At 39.8% G+C, this 23,648-nt stretch overlaps 1 protein-coding gene across 3 annotated transcripts; it reads right to left on the reverse strand.

Moving 5' to 3' along the window:
* Positions 1–395: 395 nt before the first annotated feature.
* Tra2b (transformer 2 beta homolog) lies at positions 396–22,595 on the reverse strand. Of its 3 annotated transcripts, none has more exons than XM_070029767.1 (9): positions 22,390–22,595; positions 11,697–11,830; positions 10,251–10,413; positions 7,758–7,946; positions 5,825–5,940; positions 3,778–3,861; positions 2,721–2,780; positions 1,585–1,658; positions 396–807 (listed from the first exon to the last, which is right to left on the reverse strand). In XM_070029767.1, the coding sequence occupies exons 1-9, from the start codon at positions 22,423–22,425 to the stop codon at positions 797–799; spliced, it is 867 nt and encodes a 288-aa protein (XP_069885868.1). In that variant the 5' UTR covers positions 22,426–22,595; the 3' UTR covers positions 396–796. The 3 variants fall into 3 exon arrangements, with proteins under 3 accessions (XP_069885868.1, XP_069885869.1, XP_069885870.1); XM_070029768.1 differs by lacking the exon at positions 22,390–22,595 and adding an exon at positions 16,918–17,193; XM_070029769.1 differs by lacking the exon at positions 22,390–22,595 and adding an exon at positions 16,796–16,899.
* Between the last annotated feature and the right edge of the window lie 1,053 nt (positions 22,596–23,648).

A 23,648-nucleotide genomic window follows, 5' to 3' on the forward strand; every position in this document is an offset into this window, starting at 1 on the left:
AGAGTACATTTCTGGTGGAATGTAATAACACTTGCTGACAACTAGTTGAAATACCATTATCCTATCCCCTTGTAACAAGCTTTAACAACAGCCTTTAAAAGGCATCCATCTGTAACTCTTCTCTTATTCTCCGCTATACATGTATATATAATACAGATTACGTAAAGTTGACAAATCCACATTTATATAAGCATTAAGCATTTGCTGTATTGTAATTTTTAACTTCTAATACTAGCAGTACAGAGTTACAGAGCGTTTTTTTTTTTTAACAGATGCAGGTATATTAAATATGGTATGTTTCATGGACTGGAGGAAAACAGGTATTTTGCCTTTAAAATTTACTACTGACAACTTATTCTGGTTTTTCCTAAGCATTGATATATTAGAAAGAAAAGTAAAAATCAAACTGTTTATTGTTGCTTTTTGCCATTTGGTAACATTTTACACACAGGCTTCGATCTTCAGAATACCCTGGATTCAGTAGAAAAACCTTTTAAATGAAGTTTTGTACAATAGAAACTTCTTAGCAGTCAAAATTTAGACTGTAAAAAAATACATGCAAAACATACTTTTCTGAAAACACTTAACTTTGAACTTGAACAAAGCACCAAACTACACAAATGCAGAATGAAAACAGCATTTCAACTCCACCAAAAGTAGTCATCATAAAAGGTGTAAAAGTCACCTAACTCCACTAGGCACTGTTCACTTTTTAAACAGGAGACAATAAAAAATATTGTCAACAAACAATATTCCAGCTCTATGGCAGGTTTCAGAAACTTTCCAACTTCATGCTCTAATAACGACCTGAAAAAGATAAAAATAAACATATAATGTAATGCTTGCAGATTACCAAACCTATGTTAATGCTAAAAACTATTCTACCACTTGGAAATGCCTATGTAATAAGATTCTGTTCTATGAAAAAATGCCAAGTGTGAAGGCTAGAAAACCCTAGATACTAGATGACCAATGTTAATAAATGTGGTTGGACAGGAGGAAATGTACTGTGTGAGAGGTACTTAGGTTTTAAAGCAGGCAGATATTTTCAAACTGTTCACAATTGGCAAGAACTCATAATAGCCACAATATACTGTACTTGCTTTGTATCAAAGAATAATACTTCATTCACAGGTGTGGGGACACAGTAGATTAAGGTGGCTCATGCCTGTAATCCTAGCTAATAGGAAGGTTGAGAAGCCAAGGATTATGGTCTGAGAGTAGTAGCACATGTAGAAAAATGTCTTGTCAATCCTTAGCCGGCTGCCATGGCAATCACTCACCATCTGAACTTTGTAGATGCTAACATCTAGCCCCAAGGAGAAAAGTGACAAGACTGTGTGGTATTATACACCCATCATACCAGTTTGAACAAGAAGTCAGACCTTATCTCAAAAACTAACCAGCACAAAAAGAGGTGGAGGCATGGCTCAGTAGCAGAGCATCTACCCACGAGCATGGGCTACCTTTCCTCAAAGGCTTACCTTACTCAAATCACACAAACATAGATATAGCTACTCAAATTAACTGTAGTAAGTTAACCTATCTGTACTTTGGAAAAACCGATCAATAATAAAAACTTACGTGGTGAATAAGATCTAGATCGAGAACGTGACCTATATCCTCCTCGACTGTAGTAAGGAGAAGGTGACCGTCTTCTGCAAACAAATAAGAAGATAATCTAAGTCTACAGATCATAATTAGACTAAAGGACAAACTAGAAGGCAACTTTTGCATTTGTCATGGTACCTCAGGATCTGATTAAGCATTAAGAATGAAGAATATTATTGGCCACTAGAACCACTCTTAAATTATTTCCTTGCTATTATATATTATTTAGCAATCTGTATTTTTAAAATTCTATGAAAGAAAAATGTCATCAATTCCAATGTATTAACACTGAAAACAGACTTTTACTAGTTGTAAGTAATTTGGTTTTGTGTAACTGCTTATTGAAATGTTTATCAAGTAGTAACAAAATTTAAGAACAAGAAACCTTTGTTTATTTTCTAGCTACACAGATAATTACAATTTGGGAGTCAGTCAGGAGACAAACTCTTGAGTCTTTTAACTAAACAACAAGCAAAAAAGCTAGAAGTAAATGTATGGCTCAAGTGACAACAACAGTCACAAGAGAAATTTGAGAATGCAAAGCCCAGATTTTCAAGTTCCAGTCTTCAATTAATATGTCTCATAGATTAATTGAAGGGGAGGTGGATGGGTTTTTGGCTCAAGTAGATACATATACATGCCCGAGTGGAAACATGCTCTTTACCCTGAATTTCAACACCAGTTATGTGTGCTCATTTGTTTCCAAGGACCAATTATTCCTCTTACCAAATCTCATTAAAATTTATTTTTAAAAACCAAACAAAAACCTGTTGTCAAGCCTGGTGGTTTATGCCTATAATTCTGCCTTTGAGAAGCTAGAATTTGGGAGTTTGTGCAGACAATTTTAAGGCCAAAATCTCCCATTAGCAAGTGAGAAAACAGCAGCCTTAAGAGACTAAACATGTGAGGTCTGGATTTGAGCCCCAAGTACTAACACAAATATTTCAAAGCCCTGCTTGACAGTGTCTTAGCTTCAAACTGGTATCTTGTATAATTTTATGGACTACAAAAATCCAATGTTAATGTGTGGCTCTAAGTCAGTTACCAATTTATTAGTAGACCTCTTTTTGCAAAACTGCTTCCAGATTTTAATTCTAAACCTGGCATACCTGTAAATTTGATCCCGGTCTTGTGCAGCTCTCCATCCACCTCCTCCTCCACCTCCTCCCCTGTGATACAGAAAAACAAAATTGAAGTTATGAAGAAAACCCCCACAAGGAACAAATGAACCCTACATTCTTGGAGGAAACACAATAAAGAGCTCATTTTGCCACCCTACATTTTTAGAAAAAGGCAAAGAACTTTCTGTGGTGGCTAAAATTTCTATCATCAAAACGAAAAAATAATTTCTAAGTAAGTCCAAGTGTATTAAAAACAAATCAATTCCCTTAGTGCTACTTAATGCAACGCTTCAATTTTTTGTAATTACAATCACAGCAATGTGAAAAGTATATAAAAGACTTACTACTGCTTCCATAATCATCAAAATAGTATGTAAAAAAAACCCAAAACCAAACCAAACAAACAAAAGCAAAGTGGTGGCTCACATCTATAACCCTAGCTACCCAGGAGACTGAGATCTGAGGATCAGTTTGACACCAGCCAGGGCAGCAAAGTCTGAGAGACTCCTATGTACCACTAACAATCAAAAGGCCAGAAGTGGAACTGTGGTAAAGTGATAGCCTTGAGGGAAAAAAAAAAACAAAAAAAAAAAACGCTCAGAGACAGTGCCCAGGCTGAGTTCAAGTCCAATGACTTGACAAAAACTAAAAAACCCTGTACCTTCCATGCTTCAGCAAGCTATCCAGAAAAATCCACAATTACCTAAAACAAACAGTTTCAAGTATCCAGAGATACAGTAAAATAAAGCCCTCTCCCACCTCTGCTGGTGAATCAATCCCAGAGCCCAAGGATAAGCAGTTACTCTTCTGTTAAAACCTTACAACATGAAGCCTGTTGCTGGTAACTACACAGGAAGATGAAATCTGAAGCCAGCCTAAACAAAAGTCCCTCAGATCCTCACTTCCAACTATCAAAAAGCTGAAAGTAAAGCTTGATCGAAAAAGCTATGAGCTGGCACACAGGCCCTGACTTCAAGCTCCACCATCAGCATCAAAACAAAGAAGTCACAAGTGTTTAGATAATCAACGCCTGTATGTAACTTACCTGTATGACCTGCTGTAGTAATCCCGATCATCATATCCTCGATCATAGCCTCTGTCATAATAATCACGGCGACGTGAGCTGCCACTATAAATAAAATATTATCTTTAAAAAACAATTTTGAGTGGTCTATTTCCCTGGATGACTCTTTGCTATTAAAAACTGGTTCAAGTCTCGCCAGGCGCTGGTGGCTCACGCCTGTAATCCTAGTTACTCAGGAGGCTGAGATCTGAGGATTGCGGTTCAAAGCCAGCCCGGGCGGGCAAGAAAGACTGTGAGACTCCTATCTCCAATAAACCACCAGAAAACCGGAAGTGGCGCTGTAGCTCAAGTGGTAGAGCGCTTGCCTTGAGCTGAAGAGCTGAGGGACAACGCCCAGGCCCAGAGTTCAAGCCCCACAACCGACAAAAAACAAACAAACAAAAAACAACAACAACAAAAAACAACTGGTTCAAGTCTCTTTTCCAGCTCTCTCTTCTCTTTCCCACCTCTCTTTCCCAGGCCTTTGACAGCTACATGGAAGGCCAACCTGGCCTGGTGCCAGCAGGTCTACTGAATAAACCTACCCCTTACCTAGGGGGAAAAAAAAAACCAAAACTGGTTCAAGACACATAAAGGGGCAACACTATGCAATATGGGGTCCTTCAAGTTTTACGGGTACTATAATAGCCAAGCTTCATAGACATGACTATATTTCTTTTAATATGCTGGACAAATATGGGGATTTCTCTTAGAAGGTCTTTTCTGATGTTAAATTAAAGAGATTATTTCTATTATAATAACTCTTACAATATTAAACAAACAATATTTTATGTTGAAGAATAAATCCTGATTTGCTTCTTATTAAAGGCTACTCACTAAAAGCCAATCAATTCACTAATTCCATACATTTTCCAGAGAAAAGATGAAAACAGAAACAACAAAAAACCTTTAGAGTATGGCGTGGGAAGTGGGTTCAGCTTATTAAAAGAGAATATAGCAACCTTGGCATAGAATGATGTTTTACTGTATATGAAAACATTACATTTCAACTATAGCCTGAATTCAAGTTTTCCATCAAGGTACACTGCATATTTGATGGATCATAACAAAAACCATACTTTCAGACTAGTTCAGAATAGCCAAAGCCTGATTCCTACAGTTTAAAACATTGAACAGGCACAACTAAGATTTATACACAAGTCGGGCGGTGCCAGTGGCTCACACCTGTAATCCTAGCTACTCAGGAGGCTGAGATCTGAGGATCACGGTCCAAAGCTAGCCAGGGCAGGAAAGTCCATGAGACTTATCTCCAATAAACCATTAGAAAACTAGAAGTGGCTATGTGGCTCAAGCGGTAGAGTGCTCCCCTTGGAGCTGAAGAGGGCAGGGACAGAGCCCAAGCATAGAGTTCAAGCCCCACAACTGACCGGAAAAAAAGATTTATATATATCATGCCAATTTGTTCATAATGCAAATAACAGGCATGATAGTAAAAGCAATAAACTCTACCATGAGGAACAATTATCCAGCAAAACTAAAATTTATCTATGACATTTCCTTACAGTGAAGTAGGAAGGAAATGACTTAAAGCTGTAGAGCAAAACTTAAACTTTAATTTCAATGCAGAAGCACAGTTGTAATCCCAGTATTTAGGAGGCTGAAGCAGGAAGACTGGATTAAGGCCAGTGTAGACCTGTCCCAATTACACTCCCAAACAATGTGGCTTTATATAACATATTTTCCTCTGGTGGTACTGGGGTTTGAACATCTTAAGGCTTGCTTAGCTGCTGCCATACAATCTGATCCATGCCTCCAGCCCAAGTTTTTTTTTTTGCAAATTATTTTGGAAGTCGAATTTTAATATATTTTTCTGCCTGGCTGATTTAAAACTGAGATCTTCTGGATGTCAGCCTATCTTATAGTTAAGATTGCAGGTATAAACCAGTAGTACCTAGCCTAAGCAGGTACTTAACTTAGTTAAGATATGAAAAATTAACAGTACATTCAGTCAGTATGACAAAGATTATCCAATGTAAAAACTAAATGGTTTTCACCTTAAAAAACTTACTAGGTAGGTCTTCCCATGTAAATTCCTGGTGTTGGGGTATGTGGTCTCTTTGTTATAGAGAAATCAACTCTTATCCTACGTCCATCAAGTTCCATTCCATTGGCACGTTCTTTAGCCTTTAAAAGATAAATAAATGGTTACACACATCCTGAACAAAGCCACTACTGACCCTGAAGCTGTTAAATAATGCCTGGCTGGACATTTCAGTCCATTCTATCCTATGACGTAATTTTCAAAATGTTTTCTAAAACACCATCTAAATACAGAAAGTTTCTTGCCCTCTTTGTATCACCTTTAAAATAACAACAGGGGTTGGGAAAGTGGCTCAGTGGTAGTGTGCCTCTCATGCATGAGGCCCTGGGTTCGATTTCTCAGCACCACATAAGCAGAAAAATCCAGAAGTGGCACTGTGGCTCAAGTGAAGGATTGCTATCCTTGAGCTGAAGAGTTGAGGGACAGTGTCCAGGCCCCACAACCAACAAAAAAATAAAAAATAACAACAAAAGCTTACTGACCACCAATCAAGTATTTATTTGTGCCTGGGTTGACTTTGAACCACGATCCTCAGATCTTAGCCTCCTGAGTAGCTAGGATTACAGGTGTGAGCCACAGATGCTGCCCAAGTATTTATTTTTAAATGAAAACTCACCAAAAAAAAAAAAAAAAACTAAAGCTGGGTGCTAGTGGTGGCTTATGCCTGAAACCCTAGCTACTCAAGAGACTTGAGATCTGAGGATTGCTGTTCCAAGTCAGCCCAGGAAGCCAAGTCTGTAAGACTATTATCTCCAATTAACTACTAAAAAGCAAGAAATAGTGCTGTGGTTCAAAGTGGTAGAACACAAAAGCCCACAGGCCTTGATTTCAAGCCCCCAAAACAAACAACACTAAAATAATTGTATAAAATAGTTAAAGCCATCGTAACTAATTACAAACTTGGCAAGTGTGACCAGGCTCTAGTGTAGCTCACATCTGTAATCCTAGCTACTTAGGAGGCTAAGGTCTGAGGATCATAGTTCTAAGCCAGCCTGGGCAGAAAAGTCTGAGATTCTCACCTCCAATTAACCAGGAAAATGCAGGAATTGGAGGTGTAGCTCAAGTGGTAAGAGAAAAATACTCCAGTACCAGCAAAAAATTTAAAAATCCCATGCAGAATGCTTTGACTTTTCTATACCATTTGAGGACCATTTTAAGAACCTAAATAGAAATATAGCCTCTAATTACAATATTATTTTATCCTTTATTTAGACATTCATTTAGACTTTGTTTCTGGTCCTGTAATTAAAGTGAAACTCTAAAGCCTGTATTATCAGCAGCCTAGGGCAAATATATCTTCTAACATTCAACTTAACTACAAGACCATCTATTATATTTAATTGCATCTAACTTTTTGATTTTTCTATAGAGCTACTGATAATTTTACCCACAGTTCAATTACTAAGGTTCTGCCATTAACTGTCAGGTTTTCCTCTTCCTTAAAGTCTAAAATGTACATAATATATCTTTTAACATACCAAATGATAACATTCTACATCTTGCTTCAAAGTTACAATCCAAATATTTAAAATCACATTTGCCAATACTTTTAAAAGACAAATTCAATTTTGAACCTGCAACTTATTTTCCATTCTAGAATATATCTCAATGTATTCTAAATCAGAGAATTACCAAAGAGAATTACCAGAGAATTACATGCTACATTATTAAAACAGTGCTATATTGTTTTACATAGATATGAAATTTTCCACTGAAGTGGAAACTGAAGTCCAAAATCTTATTGGATTCAACATAAACTCACAAGATATACTATAGTTGACTATCGTATTTATCCAATACAAGCAATATCTGTCCTTTTCCAAGTTCCTGGATGTTATTACAGTACAAGACTGATGCTTTTAGCCAACATACAGACAGACAGAAGGCAACTTTTACTTGCCTCCTTGGCATCATCTACATTTTCGAAATACACAAAGGCAAATCCTCTGGAACGCCTGGACTGCTGGTCATACACAATGGACACATCAGCAATGGGGCCATATTTAGAGAATACTTCTCGGAGATCTCTCTCGGTGGTGTACAAGCTCAAACCAAACACGCCAAGACAACAGTTGGGATCAGGATTTGCCTGGAAATGGAAACATGGATTCTAAAATTATGAAAATCTGTCACAAGTCATGGTTCATAAGAAACTATAATTATAAAACATACCATACAAGAATGAGCAGAATAAAAGACTAAGTTCACATTAAAATTAATTAACTGGGTGTGTTAGTGAAAAAATTAATGAAAAAAACCTGGTACTCTGGAAATTAGAGACAATTTGGATATTTTATCCAAGAACTTAATTGTATAAAAAATTCACAATATGCAAATAATCAGAATACAATCTTTACCAGCCAGAAATAAATCCTGGATATTGAATTGGCCTATCACCCATACAGTTAACTGCCTAAAAGCTAATAGATCACATGCAGTTCAATTTTATTTCTTAGGGACTCCCCAACTCCAGTGGATGCAAGAAAATCAAATGGTGGACTGGAGGCACAGCTCATGTAGTAGAGCTAATAGTTGTGAACATCCAAGCACAGCAAGCACCAGGCCACATTTGAAACTCCAGTACCAACAAAAACTGAAAAAGGAAAATCAGATAGTAGGGCTGGCAGAGAGCTCAAGTAGTAGACTAGACTGCCTGCATAGCAAACAGGCAAGCTTTGAGCTCAAAGTTCCAAACACCAAAAACTAGACAGAATTCACCCTAGAGTTGTCCCTTTATACTCAGGGGACTAGTTCCAGGACCCCTACAAACACTAAAAAGCCTGGCGCCCGTGGTTCACGCCTGTAATCCTAGCTACTTGGAAGGCTGAGATCTGAGGATCGCAGTTCAAAGCCAGTCTGGGCAGGAAAGTCCATGAGACTCTTATCTCCAATAAACCACCAGAAAACTGGAAGTGGTACTGTGGCTCAAGTAGTAGAGCACCCGTCTTGAGCTTAAGAGGGCAGTGCCCAAGCCCAGAGTTCAAGCCCCACGACCGACTAAAAACAAAACAAAACAAAACAAAAAATCAGTGGCTGCTTTCAGTCTTACATTGTTCCTACAGTGACTTATTTGCATGTAACCTATGAACATGCTCAATGTCACCTTAAGAACTCTAAATATATATAGATTCACTGTATGCTTACCATTGAGTTTAACTCCCTGTCACAAAAAAACACAACTCTCTCCATTATATTACAATGTCTAGTATAATAATTATGCTAGAATTTTAAGCGTATCAATACATGGATAGATACCTGGAACTTCAATGGGGAGAGAAAACGGGTATTACTTGTTTTAAAAATAAACCACACAGGGGCTGGGAAGGTGGCTCAGTGGTAGAGTGCTTGCCTTGCATGCATGAGGCCCTGGGTTTGATTCCTCAGCACCACATAAGCAAAAAGAAAAAAGCCGGAAGTGGCGCTGTGGCTCAAGTGGTAGAGTGCTAGCCTTGAGCTGAAGAGCTGAGGGACAGTGCCCAGGCCCAGAGTTCACAGGACCCACGACTGGACCCAAAAATAAATAAATAAATAAAACACACAGCCGGGCGCTGGTGGCTCACGCCTGTAATCCTAGCTACTCAGGAGGCTGAGATCTGAGGATCGTGGTTCAAAGCCAGCCCAGGCAGGAGAGACCGTGAGACTCCTATCTCCAATAAACCACCAGAAAACCGGAAGTGGTGCTGTAGCTCAAGTGGTAGAGCACTCGCCTTGAGCTGAAGAGCTGAGGGACAGCGCCCAGGCCCAGAGTTCAAGCCCCATGACCAACAAAAAAAAATTAAATAAAATAAACCACACAGCACATGATCTCCCAAATATGTGGATATTAAATTCAAAATGCAAGAAGATACAACAAAGTAAACAGGACTCAAGAAACAAAAAATTAATAAAGCACAGATCGCCAACTGTCCAACTATAATGAATTGATATAAAGGTTTCCATTTCATATACTAATAACTTCCTAGGGAGAATCATATTCCAATTTAAGAATCTAAGCCCCATGTACCCTCTTAGATGGTACAATATAGGCACTATCATCTCATTTGACATCTCTCCTGAAAATTTTAGGAGGTCATGTCAAATTCAGGAAAAGCCCCAAAAGCAGGAATGTTAAGTGTGGAACCATGTATGTAATAAGAATGTGCTGATAAATAGCAACGAATAGGAATTTATTTTTTTTAGTCTGACAGGCCAAGTTTTCTCAGTGTGTATTATGCCCAAGTGATGATATCCCAAATGTAATTCATCATCATGAGGGAGAGTATTAATTTAAAAAGACAATTCTAAATGCCAAAAAACCTCCAAAGATTTTTTATTGGTAAAACTGTCAGTTTTAACTAAAAGGAGGAGGACCAAATAGCCCATCCATCCATTGCTTCAAAGTTTTTCACCTCACCCGATTCCCAACATGACGCCTTCGAGTAGACATAGGAGAATGGCTGTGGCTGTGCCGTCTGCGATAATCTCGACTGTAAGATCTGCTACGGGAACGTCTATGGGAGCGGGATCGAGACCGTGACCTTGTATAATGCCTCCGAGAACTTCTTCTAGATCTAGACCTGAAAGACAAAGGCTCCAAGTCTGTGCATAATTGAAATAAGACATAGCTATCCTTTCATTACTCTAGAGTTGAACTGCAAAAGGACCTAACCCCGTTACTATCATGGTTACCAAGATCCATCTTTATTCTTGAATTAATCATTTCTACCTTGTTTGAACTGTCAAAACTACCAACATGCTGGGAAGGTGGCTCAGTGGTAGAGCGCTTGCCTTGCAGGCCTGAGGCCCTGGGTTTGATTCCTCAGCACCACATAAGCAAAAAGAAAAAAGCCGGAAGTGGCACTGTGGCTCAAGTGGTAGAGTGCTAGCCTTGAGCTAAGAGCTATGGGACAGTGCCTAGGCCCAGAGTTCAGGCCCCACTACTGGACCCCCCCCAAAAAAACCCACCAACATACCCAACATTTAAATTAATACAAAGGAAAAATAATGCTTTCTTTCTTTATGTGTGTGTGGGGGGTGTGTGTATGTATTGGTCCCTGAGCTTTTCTGTTCAAGGCTAGTGTTCTACCACGTAAGCCACAGCTCTACTTCCGGGGTGTGTGTGTTTAACTGGGGTGGGGGATGGGGTGGGGGGAAGTCTTGGACTTTTTCCTGTCTGAGACAGCTTCAAACATGATCCTTGAATACAGCACTTTACTTTTGATTATGCCCATCTTTCCATCTCACAATACTACCCCTTAGTTTTATGTCTCCCATTACTCTCACCATTCATTTAACATGGTAACTGAATCATAGCAGCTAGTTTTCCCAACAGCTTACTTTCAATAAAAATCAATGTGTGGCTCTTGAACTATATAAAGCCATCATTTAATAAGGACACATTGAAAAAAGAATGATTGTTAATTATGCCTGACAAACATAAGAATTTTTGCACAGAGCTCTCCCAACTAACATTAACAAAAAAAGCACAGAATATTAAGGTATCACTTGCTCTACACATTAAGCCACACTTACTTACATAATTATTGAAGCCATTTACTAACACTAACAGTGCATTTTCACAACTCTGAGTGATTTGTACTAACTCACTTTACATAGATAGAAAGGTACACGGTTGGAAAATTGCTAGTCAGCAAAAAAGGTAAGAGGTAAGACATGAACCCTGACTGAGAAAGCCTAAGCCCTTAACTTCAAGTCTTCCCCCCCAGAAAACAGATTCATTATGAGTGTTAGTGTTAAAAAACAAAAAGTGTTAATATACTCTTTACCTGCCAGGTCTACAAACCACATACCAACTTCAAAGCTAAGGGAAACAAGAAAATCACAGGATAATCTTTCTTACCTAGATTCAGATCTGGACCTTGACTTTGATCTTGAGCGCCTGGAGTCTTCCTTGGAGCGAGACCTTGCAGGGGTATGCCTTGCAGACTTCCCCGATCCATGTGCACTTCCACTTCTGGAAGCAGAACGGGATTCCTACACGCAGAGTCAAAAGTTTAATTTGTATACTTTGTGGGAGACTTTAAGAAACAAATAAGCTGCTGTGAGATAAATGGTGAGGGAGAGCAATCCTCTTCAAAAAAGACAAGAAAACATAGGTAAGGGCAAGAATTGAATGTACTTGTTGTAACAGTTTCATTGTTTCAACTACCATAGTCAATTTGTCTTTTCTTTTACCTTTCTGGAACAGGGATAAGTTATCTAACCCTACTCTCTTAAAAAGGGATGCTAAAGACAAGGAACTATCCAAGGATTGTACTTTGAGGCTATTACTTCATAAATACGGAAGATAAAGAACTCTGAAGCCTATACTTTATAACTACTTCAGTCAAGTCCCAATCAAAACAAAAATCCTACAAAATGTACAAACTTCAATGCTCTTGATCTTTTCCAAAAGACCTCAAAATTTCAAGTTGTATCATTTATTGCAGAATAAAGAAAAAAAAGATAATTTCCATTTGAGTCCTAAAAGTAGAAGCCTAGTGAAAAGCCAAGACCAGCTAAATAGATTCACACTCATAAGACCTTAACTTCATCTAGCCATGGTAAGAGGCTCCTATGAAACTCAAAACAATCAATCAGATGAGGCTACAAAGGCAGTGAACCATATAGAGGTTAAGAGTTAGAGGGGGTATGAAAGAGCCACATTTTTCTCAAAAGGACACATTTCAATCAAAGACTTTTTAATCAGAGGCTCTGGCAGGAAAAAATTTCAGCAAAAAGCATTGTCAAGGTAAATACTATGCACTTACACCTTTCTTAATCAATCAAAACTGTACCTAATTAGAAGGCAAGTTACACAGAAGAAATCAAAGGAACAGTTAAAGAAGAGAATTAAGTTTTTAAAAAGGCATGAGATCCAGAGAATTTCCAACCCAAGATGTGGGAGAAATGGCTGGCCTAAAAACAGAAGCAAATAATACAATATGAAGTCGGTATAAAGGCTTTTTTTTCTTCATTTTTTAAAGTTGAAGCTTCCAAATACAAGTTTTTACAAGAGATCTCCCCTGTTAGGGTAGATCCCTGAACATTACTGGCATTTTAAAATTAAGAGCAAGATTGTTTTAAATAATAGCCCTCAAAACATTATAGAAAATAAACTTGTGATTTAAATAATTAAGAAAATTCAGACATTCTATAATGCTCAAGATTTAAAACTTTTTTTTTAGTCAGTCATGGGGCTTCTACTCTGGGCCTGGGAACTGTTTCCTCCTACCCCCAAACTTTTCTGCTCAAGAACAGCACTCTATCACTTTAAGCCACTGCTCCACTTGTGGGTTTTTTGGCAGTTAACTGGATATGAGTCTCACGAACTTTTCCCGCTCTGGGTAGCTTTGAACCTCAATTCTTAGATCTTAGCCACCTGAGTAATGATTACTGGCATGAGCCACCAGGGCCCACTTACAAACTTCCACAATTTCTATACAACATAGTTAATGAGAAACTAAAGATTAACATTTACTAAAACAAAAATTTAACAGCCAGAAAAAGGAATTTAGGTCTCCAGGCTGTCAACAACTAGACTTACTTAAAATCACTATGAATTGTGGTACAAAGTGACAGGAAATGTACTAGTCTTTTCCTTTCTACCAGACTCTCCACATCAATGAATAACTATATAGATTAAAAAAGAAATGTACCTTTATGTTTCAATTAGTGAAAGAGCTGCCTTTTTAACTTCAAGGAAGAAGTGACTGGCTGGGAATGTTGCTTAGTGGTAGAGTGCTTGCCTAGCATAAATGAGGCCCTACTGGGTTCAATTCCTCAGTACTACATACACAGAAAAACCCAGAAGTGATTGCCGTGGCTCAAGTGGTAGAGTGCTAGCCTTGAGAAAAAGAAGCTCAAGGTCAGAGAGCCCAGGCCTTGAGTTCAAGCCCCAGGACAAGCAAAAAAAAAAAAAAAAAAAAAAAAAAAAAGGGGGGGGGGGAAATGGCTAAAAGATATGGTCTTCGATTCCTCTATTAAGTGCTCAGAACACAGCCCAAAATTTTAGAAAGGCAATTTGTCTCCTTTCTCTCCTTGAACATAAAAACAGATCAGCAACAAGGAAGCTTCTATAATTTTACAACAGGCAAAAACTAATCTATAAGAGGAAATCAGGAACTCAAAACTGCCTCATGTGTTTAGAAAGATTCCTCCATAGTATGTTTGTACCACAGAATTATAACTTTAGTAAAACCAAATGAAGCAATTTGCTCAAGGAAGAGAGCAGATGTCTGCCTTTAAATAACAGAAGATTAAGAAAATGGTAAGCAGAAAACTAGCCTAACCAATTAGAATATATATAGTAGGTAAAAAATTCAATAGTTCTCTTTTAAGCCTTTAAGTTAACAGAAGTCTTATTCCAACTGAAATGTTTCAAACTATCCTAAAAAGAGAAACAGTATTCATATTCTAGGAAACAAACCTTAATGAGAGCTCCTCTTAAAATTCTAGCAGAACAATGATACAGTATTCGCAAAAAATTAAGAGCTGATTCAGGCCTCAAATCTAACAGGTTATATTGTTGAATACTGTGAGCAGTTGTTAGGCCAGAAATATAAGGGGAAAAAATATGTACTGCTACACAGACTTATTTCATATAACCTGTACTTTCTTGTCAAGATTTCAAAAGCCTAAGCCATTTCAGAGTTCTGATGTCCTTAAGCTGAAAATACAGGAATTTACTTGTCTAGAAGAAATCAGGCCCTACAGAGATAAGCCAAAAAACAAAGTACAACATTAACTTTAAATCTCAATGTATAGCCAGATCTCTAAAACCAGCTCACTGAGAAAGCCCCTACAAGCAATTACACTTCACATTCTACTCAGTACTGACAAAACTATGTGTCAACACATTAAGTCACTGCTAAAAGAACATTCTGGACACCATGCCTAAGGACTCAGACTTTAAGTTAGCATGAGTGAAATAAAGCCAAACTCCCCTAAAACTTCTCATTTTTATTAATGAATCCTAGTCCTCCACTAATACAAAGGACTCAAGTCAAACAAACAAAAAAAACCTTTCTAAGATAGTATCTTAATCTACAGCTCCCTATTTTAAGCACTAATATCAGAACTTATTCGAAAAATGGTAAGCAGAGATAACCATCAATTTCCTTTTACAAACTAGATGTACTAGATAGAATGAGAACAGCAGCACAAAGAGGCTTGCACTAAAAGCTCTTCAATATTTTATAATAGAGTTCTCTTCAATAGGACTGGTGTGGGGAATCTGCCCTTTTCTTAAACTCTAAGTATGTGATGCTTGTTAAGCCTCATCAACCCTACTTCAGAAGTATTTCTGATTTTCTTCCCTTAGCAAAAACATCTTGGAGCTTTATTTCTATCATCGTCCCTGCTCTTCTTGCCCCAGAATTTATCAGCCCATTATCAACTTCCCTGTACTGCTGCACATGTGGGAAACAAAGTTCTGTATCTACCCTTCCTGCAATGGTCCAGGAAGGAGAAACAAAAATTAATGTGTGAGGTCTATTAGTGAGCATCAACATAATTTTTTTTAGCCTTTACCACTCTGGACCATATAATCAGATGCCAAATACCTTCTTCCGCTTGGGGAGGCTAAAAAGTGTCCATTAATATAACATCAGCTATGTGCCTGCCTCTTTTAAGGAATGAAAAATTAGCATTCATGTATTATTGGGTTATTGTGTTACAAAGTAACAACTCAGGTAGAGTGAATACAAAACCTATCAAGAGAAATGAGTTTCTTCTGCTGGCAAAGTACAGAAATACAAAACATATTCTATACCTTGACATTAAGTCTTAAGTATAGAAAGTTGTATCTTTGCACCCTTCAAAAATTTATTTCACTTCCCTAGAGCTTTAAGATCTGAAAATTCTCAGGTTTTAAAAAGTGGTCAAGGAGCTGAATGCTGGTGCTGCTACTGTTAGCTACCCAGGAAGCTGAGGATCATGGTTCAAAGCAGGGAGGAAAGTCTGATACAGCCACCAAAAAGCCAGAGTGAAAAAGGCTGGGACAATGCTCAGGACCTGAGTTCATGCCTCAGTACAGGCATGTAAGTAAATAGTTAAGATAAAGCACTACAGTTGTATCTCAAAGCTAACTTCTAATCCCCTGAACTGACAGTCTTCATTTTAGAAAGATGACAAACCTTGGCCTCTTCTGAGTTAAAGCCAACTGTTGGCTACTGCTGGACGTTATTTGGTATGTGGATGTGTTCCATTCAACCCAGGGTAACAACATTTCTACCTGACTCTTCCTACAAAGCTAAAATGAAACAGAAAGGAAAACTGAGCCTTCAGTTTCATTTTTTTCCAGCAAGTGGGAGGGAGTTAAGGACAACAAGGTAGAATGAACTATTTTATGATCTACTTTTTAGTATACTAGCTAAATGCTGATAGTAAAGAAGAAAAGGAACATACCAGGTATTAGTAATCTATCTGAATTAGCTACTCTCTTCACTTTTATGAGGACCACCTCTTCTAAGGGAAGTTACAGAACTTTAAAGAGATCTTAGTCATTCATCTCAAACAGGTAACCAGAACCAGCACATCAGGGCCTAAATGGCCACAGCTTTCCACTAATGCCATTTGGGAGGGGGAATGTTTTCATTCCAAAAGAAGCTACCCAGTTTGATGCTTTGCTTGAATTTTGGGGTTATATCCATAACCATCCTCAATAGTACTCTAAAAATTCCTGGCAGAAAACATTCTACTATTCACTATCCAATACTGAACAAGAAAAGTCAATATAAGCTAATCTCAAAATCCCAAGGGGTGGCAGAGACCACCAATTCCAACTTGAGATACTCAGGCCCCAGACCAGCAGTTTGACAGATGAACCATCTAGGGGACAAGTCAACTATCTCCCATGCTGAAGAGTGCACTGCTGCCTGGTATGGTATTTGACCAAGAAGGTTATTTTTAAAGAATTGCATTTCAATCATTTGACTAGGCAGTTAAAATTAGAATTACCTAATTTAAACGTTTCCCTTGGAAGGCACTTCTTTACCCTGTATATATTTTCTTCTATTAAACAAATAATGCATGCATGTTTAGCAAAATATACAGGGACACATAAACAGACTAGTAATTACTTAGCGTAGTGCTTTCTGATTCCAGATTACTTCTTATCTTAACTTCATTTTTATTTCTTTTCTTCATTCTTCCGTTTCAAATTCTGACTTCTTTCATCTTCCCCACTTCACACAAATTGCTCAATATTCTACAAGTGGGACTTCTGGTCTGATAATTAGCATGCATTCTTTCTTTTATTTTTTCAAATTTCAGCTTCACTTATTCCTGAGCTTCAAATACTCATTTATAAAACTTGTCAAATGACGACTTCCGCATTTTCCTTCTTCACCATTAACCTTAATAGAAAAAGAACAGGATGAAGAATATTTTAAAACTCCAGGATAAAATCCAGTGCCAAACTGAAACTAGAAAAAAAATCCCTTTTGTCCTTTGGATTAAAAAAATAATATGCAGCTCAAAAAACTGAAACTATAGTTTTGTTGGCTCTAGAATATAATATGGTAATTATCTATTTGCCTACTACAAATATTTATCATGCTTAAGCTGAATGTGAAGTGCGGCCATTGAACAGTAAATGTTCATTTAACATTTTAAGAACTAATTACATCTCACACTTCTATTATATTCACTAGGTGTCAAAAGTACATCTCTAGCCAAAAAGTGATACAATACAAAAGTGCAAGAAAGAAAAGCATGGACAATTCATTTGTACAAATAATGAGGATGGCTGGGGTTGAAGAGGTTAGCAATATTGTGACTTAGGTCTAAGTAAAATAAATGACTAAATGTCACACATTTTTGCCCCATGTTTTTAAAAGAACAATGTCAAATAATGTCAGGGAATCTGACAATTTGGATTTGTTTTTCAATCCACCCCTATGAAAGCTGCTATTCACCAATTTTGTATCTAAAAGCACAAAAAAGGGCTAAAGTCAACCAACTACTCTACACGGGTAGATATCAAGGGATGAAGAGCAAACTTGAATCCAACAGTGATATTTTCAAATAATTTTGTTCTGTTGTAAAGCCTTCCCTTCGTTGAACAAAATATTAATGTCTGGTTGTCTAAGTCCTAGCTTTAAGTGACAATATCAGGAGGAAATTATCGCTCATCTCAATTATTTAAAAAATCCAACTTAGCAGATCAGTTAAGTTTAATAGTTCTACTGAACACTGTAAATACTACCTACATTAAAACATTTTGTTTTTCCTTGTTATCCTGCACTGCACGATTTTACTGAAGAACATTTCCTCCGGGAAAAAAAAAAAGCTTGCTTTCTTTAAAAAGAAGTTTGGGGGCTTTGTACCAATCTGGGCATAAAGACAACCATGGCTACCCAGGGTATATTGTCTTTTCTAACAAAGTAACAGCACAATTTCCGACCTAATTTAAAGTTAAATTATTTAATCCGCAAAGATTTTAAATAACTTTTTATTTAAGGGAAGCACAGTTACTGGTTTTTAAAGTCTATCGCTAAAATGTAACGGGAAATATTTTGCTGGCAGCACAATGTAATCATGGAATCAGAATGCCCAAGCAGGTTTCCTTAGGGCCTCAAGGATTAAATGTAGAAAATACTAAAATAGAGACCAAAGCTCCAGAGATGTAATTTTCAGTACAGATGCCTTCCTGCTGTCATTTCATTACCCATTTCTAGTCTTTCCTTCTTGTAACCTAAGAAAACCACTAGGTAATATTTCATTTTATACTTATTTCAACTCAAGCAGCCACCTCATAAAACTAGAAGACCAACTATTAAGACTAACTATGCATTTGGCTAAAACAACCCCTACTTAGAAATAAGCTTGTTTCATCAACACTATTTTTGTTAAAATGTTTATAGGGGCTACAACTGGAGTCCATTAAGCATGCACAAACTGATTAAGCTAACAGGGCAACATTTTTATAATGGAGAAAAATGAGTAACAAAAAACGCAATGCTACTGAAAGGTCAATGCTCATCAATAATACCATTTTGGTTTTTTTTCAGTTAACAGTTTACTGTACTGTAAAACAATGCATGGAAAAATCCTCAAAGATAGTAGTCTCTGGGGGTGGATGTGGTATTGAACCAGGGACCAAAACAACAAACACCACCAGACATGCCTACAGCAGATGTAAGGCTGTGCTTTTAGGAAATCTGCAAAAACATCACTCATAAGTTTATATTGATAAAACATTCAGTACTTTCCAGAAAATATAAATTTTATTTCAAAAGAGGGGGGGAACCTCATCCAACAATGTTGATCTGAAAATAAACTCCAAACCTCAACTCAAAGAAAAGATTTTTAGGGAATTAGGATATACGGAAGAACTTTTAGCTTGCAGCTTAAAAGACAATACTAATGAGTGACACTGCCTATTCCTGTATGGCTCACACACTCAAAATACTAACACTTAAAAATTCCAAAACATCAATCGCCATACTTGTAAATTACAATGATTAGATCGTGTCTGATCCAGTAACAAAGTGATACGGTTCAAGAGATACATTCAACTATATAGTTCTGTCCTCAGACACAATATGGAATATGAAAGCATTAATACTCATCACTTAGCAGAGACTTAACTGGGAAGAAAGAAATGAGGAAGGCTACAAGGCAAGTTCCATTAACACTTTCTCAGCCCACCTGAATCCTTCAAACTTTTGATAATACCCATTAGTACTTACCTTGTAAAATAACTAATAATTTCATTGTGAAAATACCAACTTCTAGTTCCAAAGTCCACAGTAATTTAAATAATGTTTTAAAGCATTATTTAAACAAAGGAAATGTACTTATTTCAACTTTATTAATTGGTTGAGACTAACCAGAGGCACCATGATAATGAAAGAATGCCAAGTATTTCTTCAAATTTGGTATTACTTCTTAAAGAAAGTAATTTGACATTTTTAGAAAAGGCTGTAGTTTTGAAAAACATCGTTTTGTGCTCAAAACTACTCATTATAGAAGGGCATCTTTAGATTAAACAAGAGAAAAAAACCTTAAGATATCTTATCCAAGAGTTATTTGCTGGCTTCAATTTTAAAACTTATTACCACTGAAACCTTGAAATTGCCCAAAAGAAACTTAAAGTAGGATCCTTGAGGTAGACTGATTTGTACAAACCAGTGACTTCAGAGAAGAATTTTTAAAACCAGATGGTACACAACCCTCAGCCCTAAACACTGTGACCATTAGTAGGCTTTGAAGACTTCTTATCCCCAATATTACATTATACCTTTAAAATTATTACCAATTCTTCATTTTCTTTAGACTTCAGAATTGTGAAGTGACACGATAAAAGCATATTTTCAAAGAAAAGGTGCTATTACCACTTTAGAAAATGTTAACCATTTTTGGAATGTATTTAAGAGACTAGTAAGAGATGAAAATTAAAATGCTTTTACATATTGTCCACATAAGGAAGCTAGTTGACAAACCACCTTTGAGATGGTTAATAATTTAAGTCCCACAAATAAGCAAGGGATAAGGAATACACAAAACTATAGTTTGATGTATCCACATATTCACCCAATCAAATATTAGTTACCAAACTGAGGACAGTTTGTTTCACACTTAACCTTATTAAGTATAAAAGTTTCAGGAAAGGATCAACTTCAAAAGCCTGAAGGGAGAGTAGAGGAAGAAACTATAGTTACTGGGAAAGGTGGGAATTGCTGGGGTGAGGGAAAGTCTGGACTGGACAAATGAGGACAATCCAGGTAAACTATTATTTACGTTACAACAGTCCAGAAGGCTTAACTATCTAGAAGCCAATGAGGCATGTTAGGTCTGATGGTGCCATTTATTCCAGGAATATCCAAGAATGTATTACCTTGAACACGCTTTTCACTATTTTCAAGGACTGTAAAGCTGAGCCTTGAAAAACCTTGCATTTAAAACCTGCCACTCGGGCTGGGAAGGTGGCTCAGTGGTACAGCGCTTGCCTTGCATGCCTGAGGCCCTGGGTTCGATTCCTCAGCACCACATAAGCAAAAAGAAAAAAAGCCGGAAGTGGCATTGTGGTAGAGCGCTAGCCTTGAGCTGAAGAGCTGAGGGACAGCGCCCAGGCCCAGAGTTCAGGCCCCACGACCGGACCCCAAAAAAATGAATAAATAAAACCTGCCACTCTACTTTGTAGTTTTGCCAAACATTGTTTCAATTTGTTTCATGTGTCTCCTAATCCTTTAAAAGTTGCAAACGGCAAACTGCTGTAGTAGCCTAACACTTCTTCCAAGAAAGGCAAGCTGATGTGTACGAAATGTCATTTTAAGTAACATAATATTCTTCTCCTTCCCCAATTGAGCGACTACCCACTGAGCTTCAACTAAGAGACCCACGACGTCAGAATCCAGCTCTTTTGTACAGAGCTCCCTTCACAGAGACAAATTGTTTTTAACAGGGCTTAAAAACAATCTTTTCCAGTCCAAGCACAGGTATCTTCAGCAGACTGGAAAGCAGCCGGACATCACGGTATCCACAACTGCCAACACCAAAGCTAACCTTCCCCAGGAAAGCAGCGCTTTGCGGGGGGGGGGGGGGGGACCGGGGCGCCCGCGTGCCGGTGACACTGAAGTGCCTTGGGGCGGGGGAAGACCCCAAAATCCAACACACCAGCGCTCGTCTGGACGTGTGGACAAGGCTTTAATTCACACCCCTTCCCCCCTGCCCGCCCCCCCAGGTATTCTCTACCGAGCACACAGAAACGGGACTGGGCCTCCGTCCGGTGTTTTCCAAACTGCACGCCCAGGCCGGTCCCATGGCGCTCTTCGGACCCACTCAGGAGCGGTCCGAGCCGACCTCGCCCAGACCCCCGGGCGCGCCTCCCCGCCCCGCGGCTCCCCGGATCGAAACGCCTCCCGCCGAAGGGCGCCGGCGGCCGTTCGCTCGCGGCCCGCCCGTTCCTTCCACACAATGCCCCGGGGCGCCGGCTCCCAGACACCCGCGGAGCCTGCGGGCGGGGCCTACCCCGACAGGCCCCGCACCCCGCCCGCCCCGCGCCTCCAAGTCGAGACCCCGACCGACCCCAGGGACGGACCGAGGAGACAAAGTCTTTCTTCGGCTCCAGCCCCCCCCCACCCCCCACACGTGGTCGCGGGAGGCGCGGCCCGCCGCGGGCCCGGCCCTCCGGGCCCCCTCCGCCATTTTGTGCCGCTGGCAGAGCGCCCGGCCCGCCAGCCCAAGATGGCTGCGGCGCGGCTCCGCGGGAGAGCCGCGGCGAAACAAGACACCGTCCCCTCCCCCACGCCGAGGGGACGCCAGCCGCCATTTTTGATACGTTTCCCGCCCCCTCCCCCATAACGGAAAATAAACGGCCACCCGGGGTTCCAAGCCGCACGCCCCGCCGGCGGCCGCCACCACGGCTCGGCCCCTCCTTAGCGCCCCCCCCACCACCACCAGGCCCGCCCCGGAGCCCCGGCGCCCGTCCTTCCCCGCTCCGGCGCCCGCAGCGCCCCCCGGCACTCGCGGCCCGAGGCCGTCGGGCCTACGATCAGAGGCGAGGAACCGGCGATCGCAGCGCCTCCCCCGACACCGCCTCGGCGTACCCGCTCGCCGTAGTTCTGCTCGCCGCTGTCGCTCATGACTCCTGCCCGATGTCGTCGCCGCTCGCCCGGCTGCCACTGAACCTGCCAACCCCTCGGGCGCCTTCTTTACAGGAGGCTCCGCCGCGGCCGGGCCGGTGCACCGGATGCTGAGCCGCAGAGACGACGCGCTCCGTGCCACCTCCGCACGGGCTCTAACGCTCGCGGAAGTGACGCGCCGCCCTTAGCTCGGCTCCGCCCGCTCCCCGAACGCGCGCTTTCTTGGCTCCGCCCCGCCCCGCCCCGCCCCGGGCCGCCTTTCCTCCGAAGCTCAAGCTCCTACCGAACCGGAGGTGACGTTAGCCACGCCCCTCCCGCTGCCCCGCCCCTCCCGCCCGGCCTCCGGGAGGCGGGAAAGCCAACGAGCGCGGTTGGCCCCGGGGAGTTGGGGGGAATCTGGGGGGCACCGTGACGTCACCAACGAGGTCCGAATCCTCGTTTGGGAAACCGTCGGGGGTGGGAGGCAAGACAGCTTCCATTTCCCCGGCCTGTATCCTCTTTTTAAGTCCAGACTGCTGATTGTTCTTCGTCTTTGTTTGACTTTGCCTTTAACAATTTGGTTGTAGAGCTTCCCTTCCCGAATAAATCCTCATTTCATAACCAGAATAACAGGAACTGCTGTCTGTGCTCTGAACATGGTAGGAGGAGAACCGTTAAACACCGTTGAGAAGTGAACTGAGCGCTATAGGCATGTACAGTAACATCATAAAGGAGGGGACATGAATTCCGCCAGGAGCCACGAACACATGGTTGATAGAGTGGGAAGAACTAAGACTTGTTCTCTCTGTACTTTAATGTCCTCATGTCAGTCAAAAAAAAAAAAAAAAAGTAACTGGCTGATGAAACATTTAGATACTTGTAAAGGGCCCTTTTACAGGAAGCTTTATTTAGACATTTAAAAAGTACAATGTAGACACCTTTTCATGTATTTACAGGACTGCACAGCCATCCCCACAATCGATTTTAGAACAATCTCATAGCATACCTCCTACCAAACCTCCGCAACTGTAGACTATTGTCACATATCTACTCTCTATCTGTAGAGTTGCCTATTCTGGATATTTCCTGTAAATAGTAGTACAGGATATGTAGCTGTAACTAATTTTGCTTATCATGTTTTCAGAGTTCAACCATGTTATAAAATGTATTTCATTCCTTTTGTCAATTGTATTCCACTGTTTGGATATATCACGTTTTATTCCTCTGTTCAGCATTCAATGAGC

The sequence above is a fragment of the Dipodomys merriami genome, unplaced genomic scaffold (genome assembly GCF_024711535.1).
Source record: "Dipodomys merriami isolate MVZ:Mamm:240054 unplaced genomic scaffold, mDipMer1.0.p SCAF_2, whole genome shotgun sequence".
Taxonomy (NCBI): Eukaryota; Metazoa; Chordata; class Mammalia; order Rodentia; family Heteromyidae; genus Dipodomys; species Dipodomys merriami.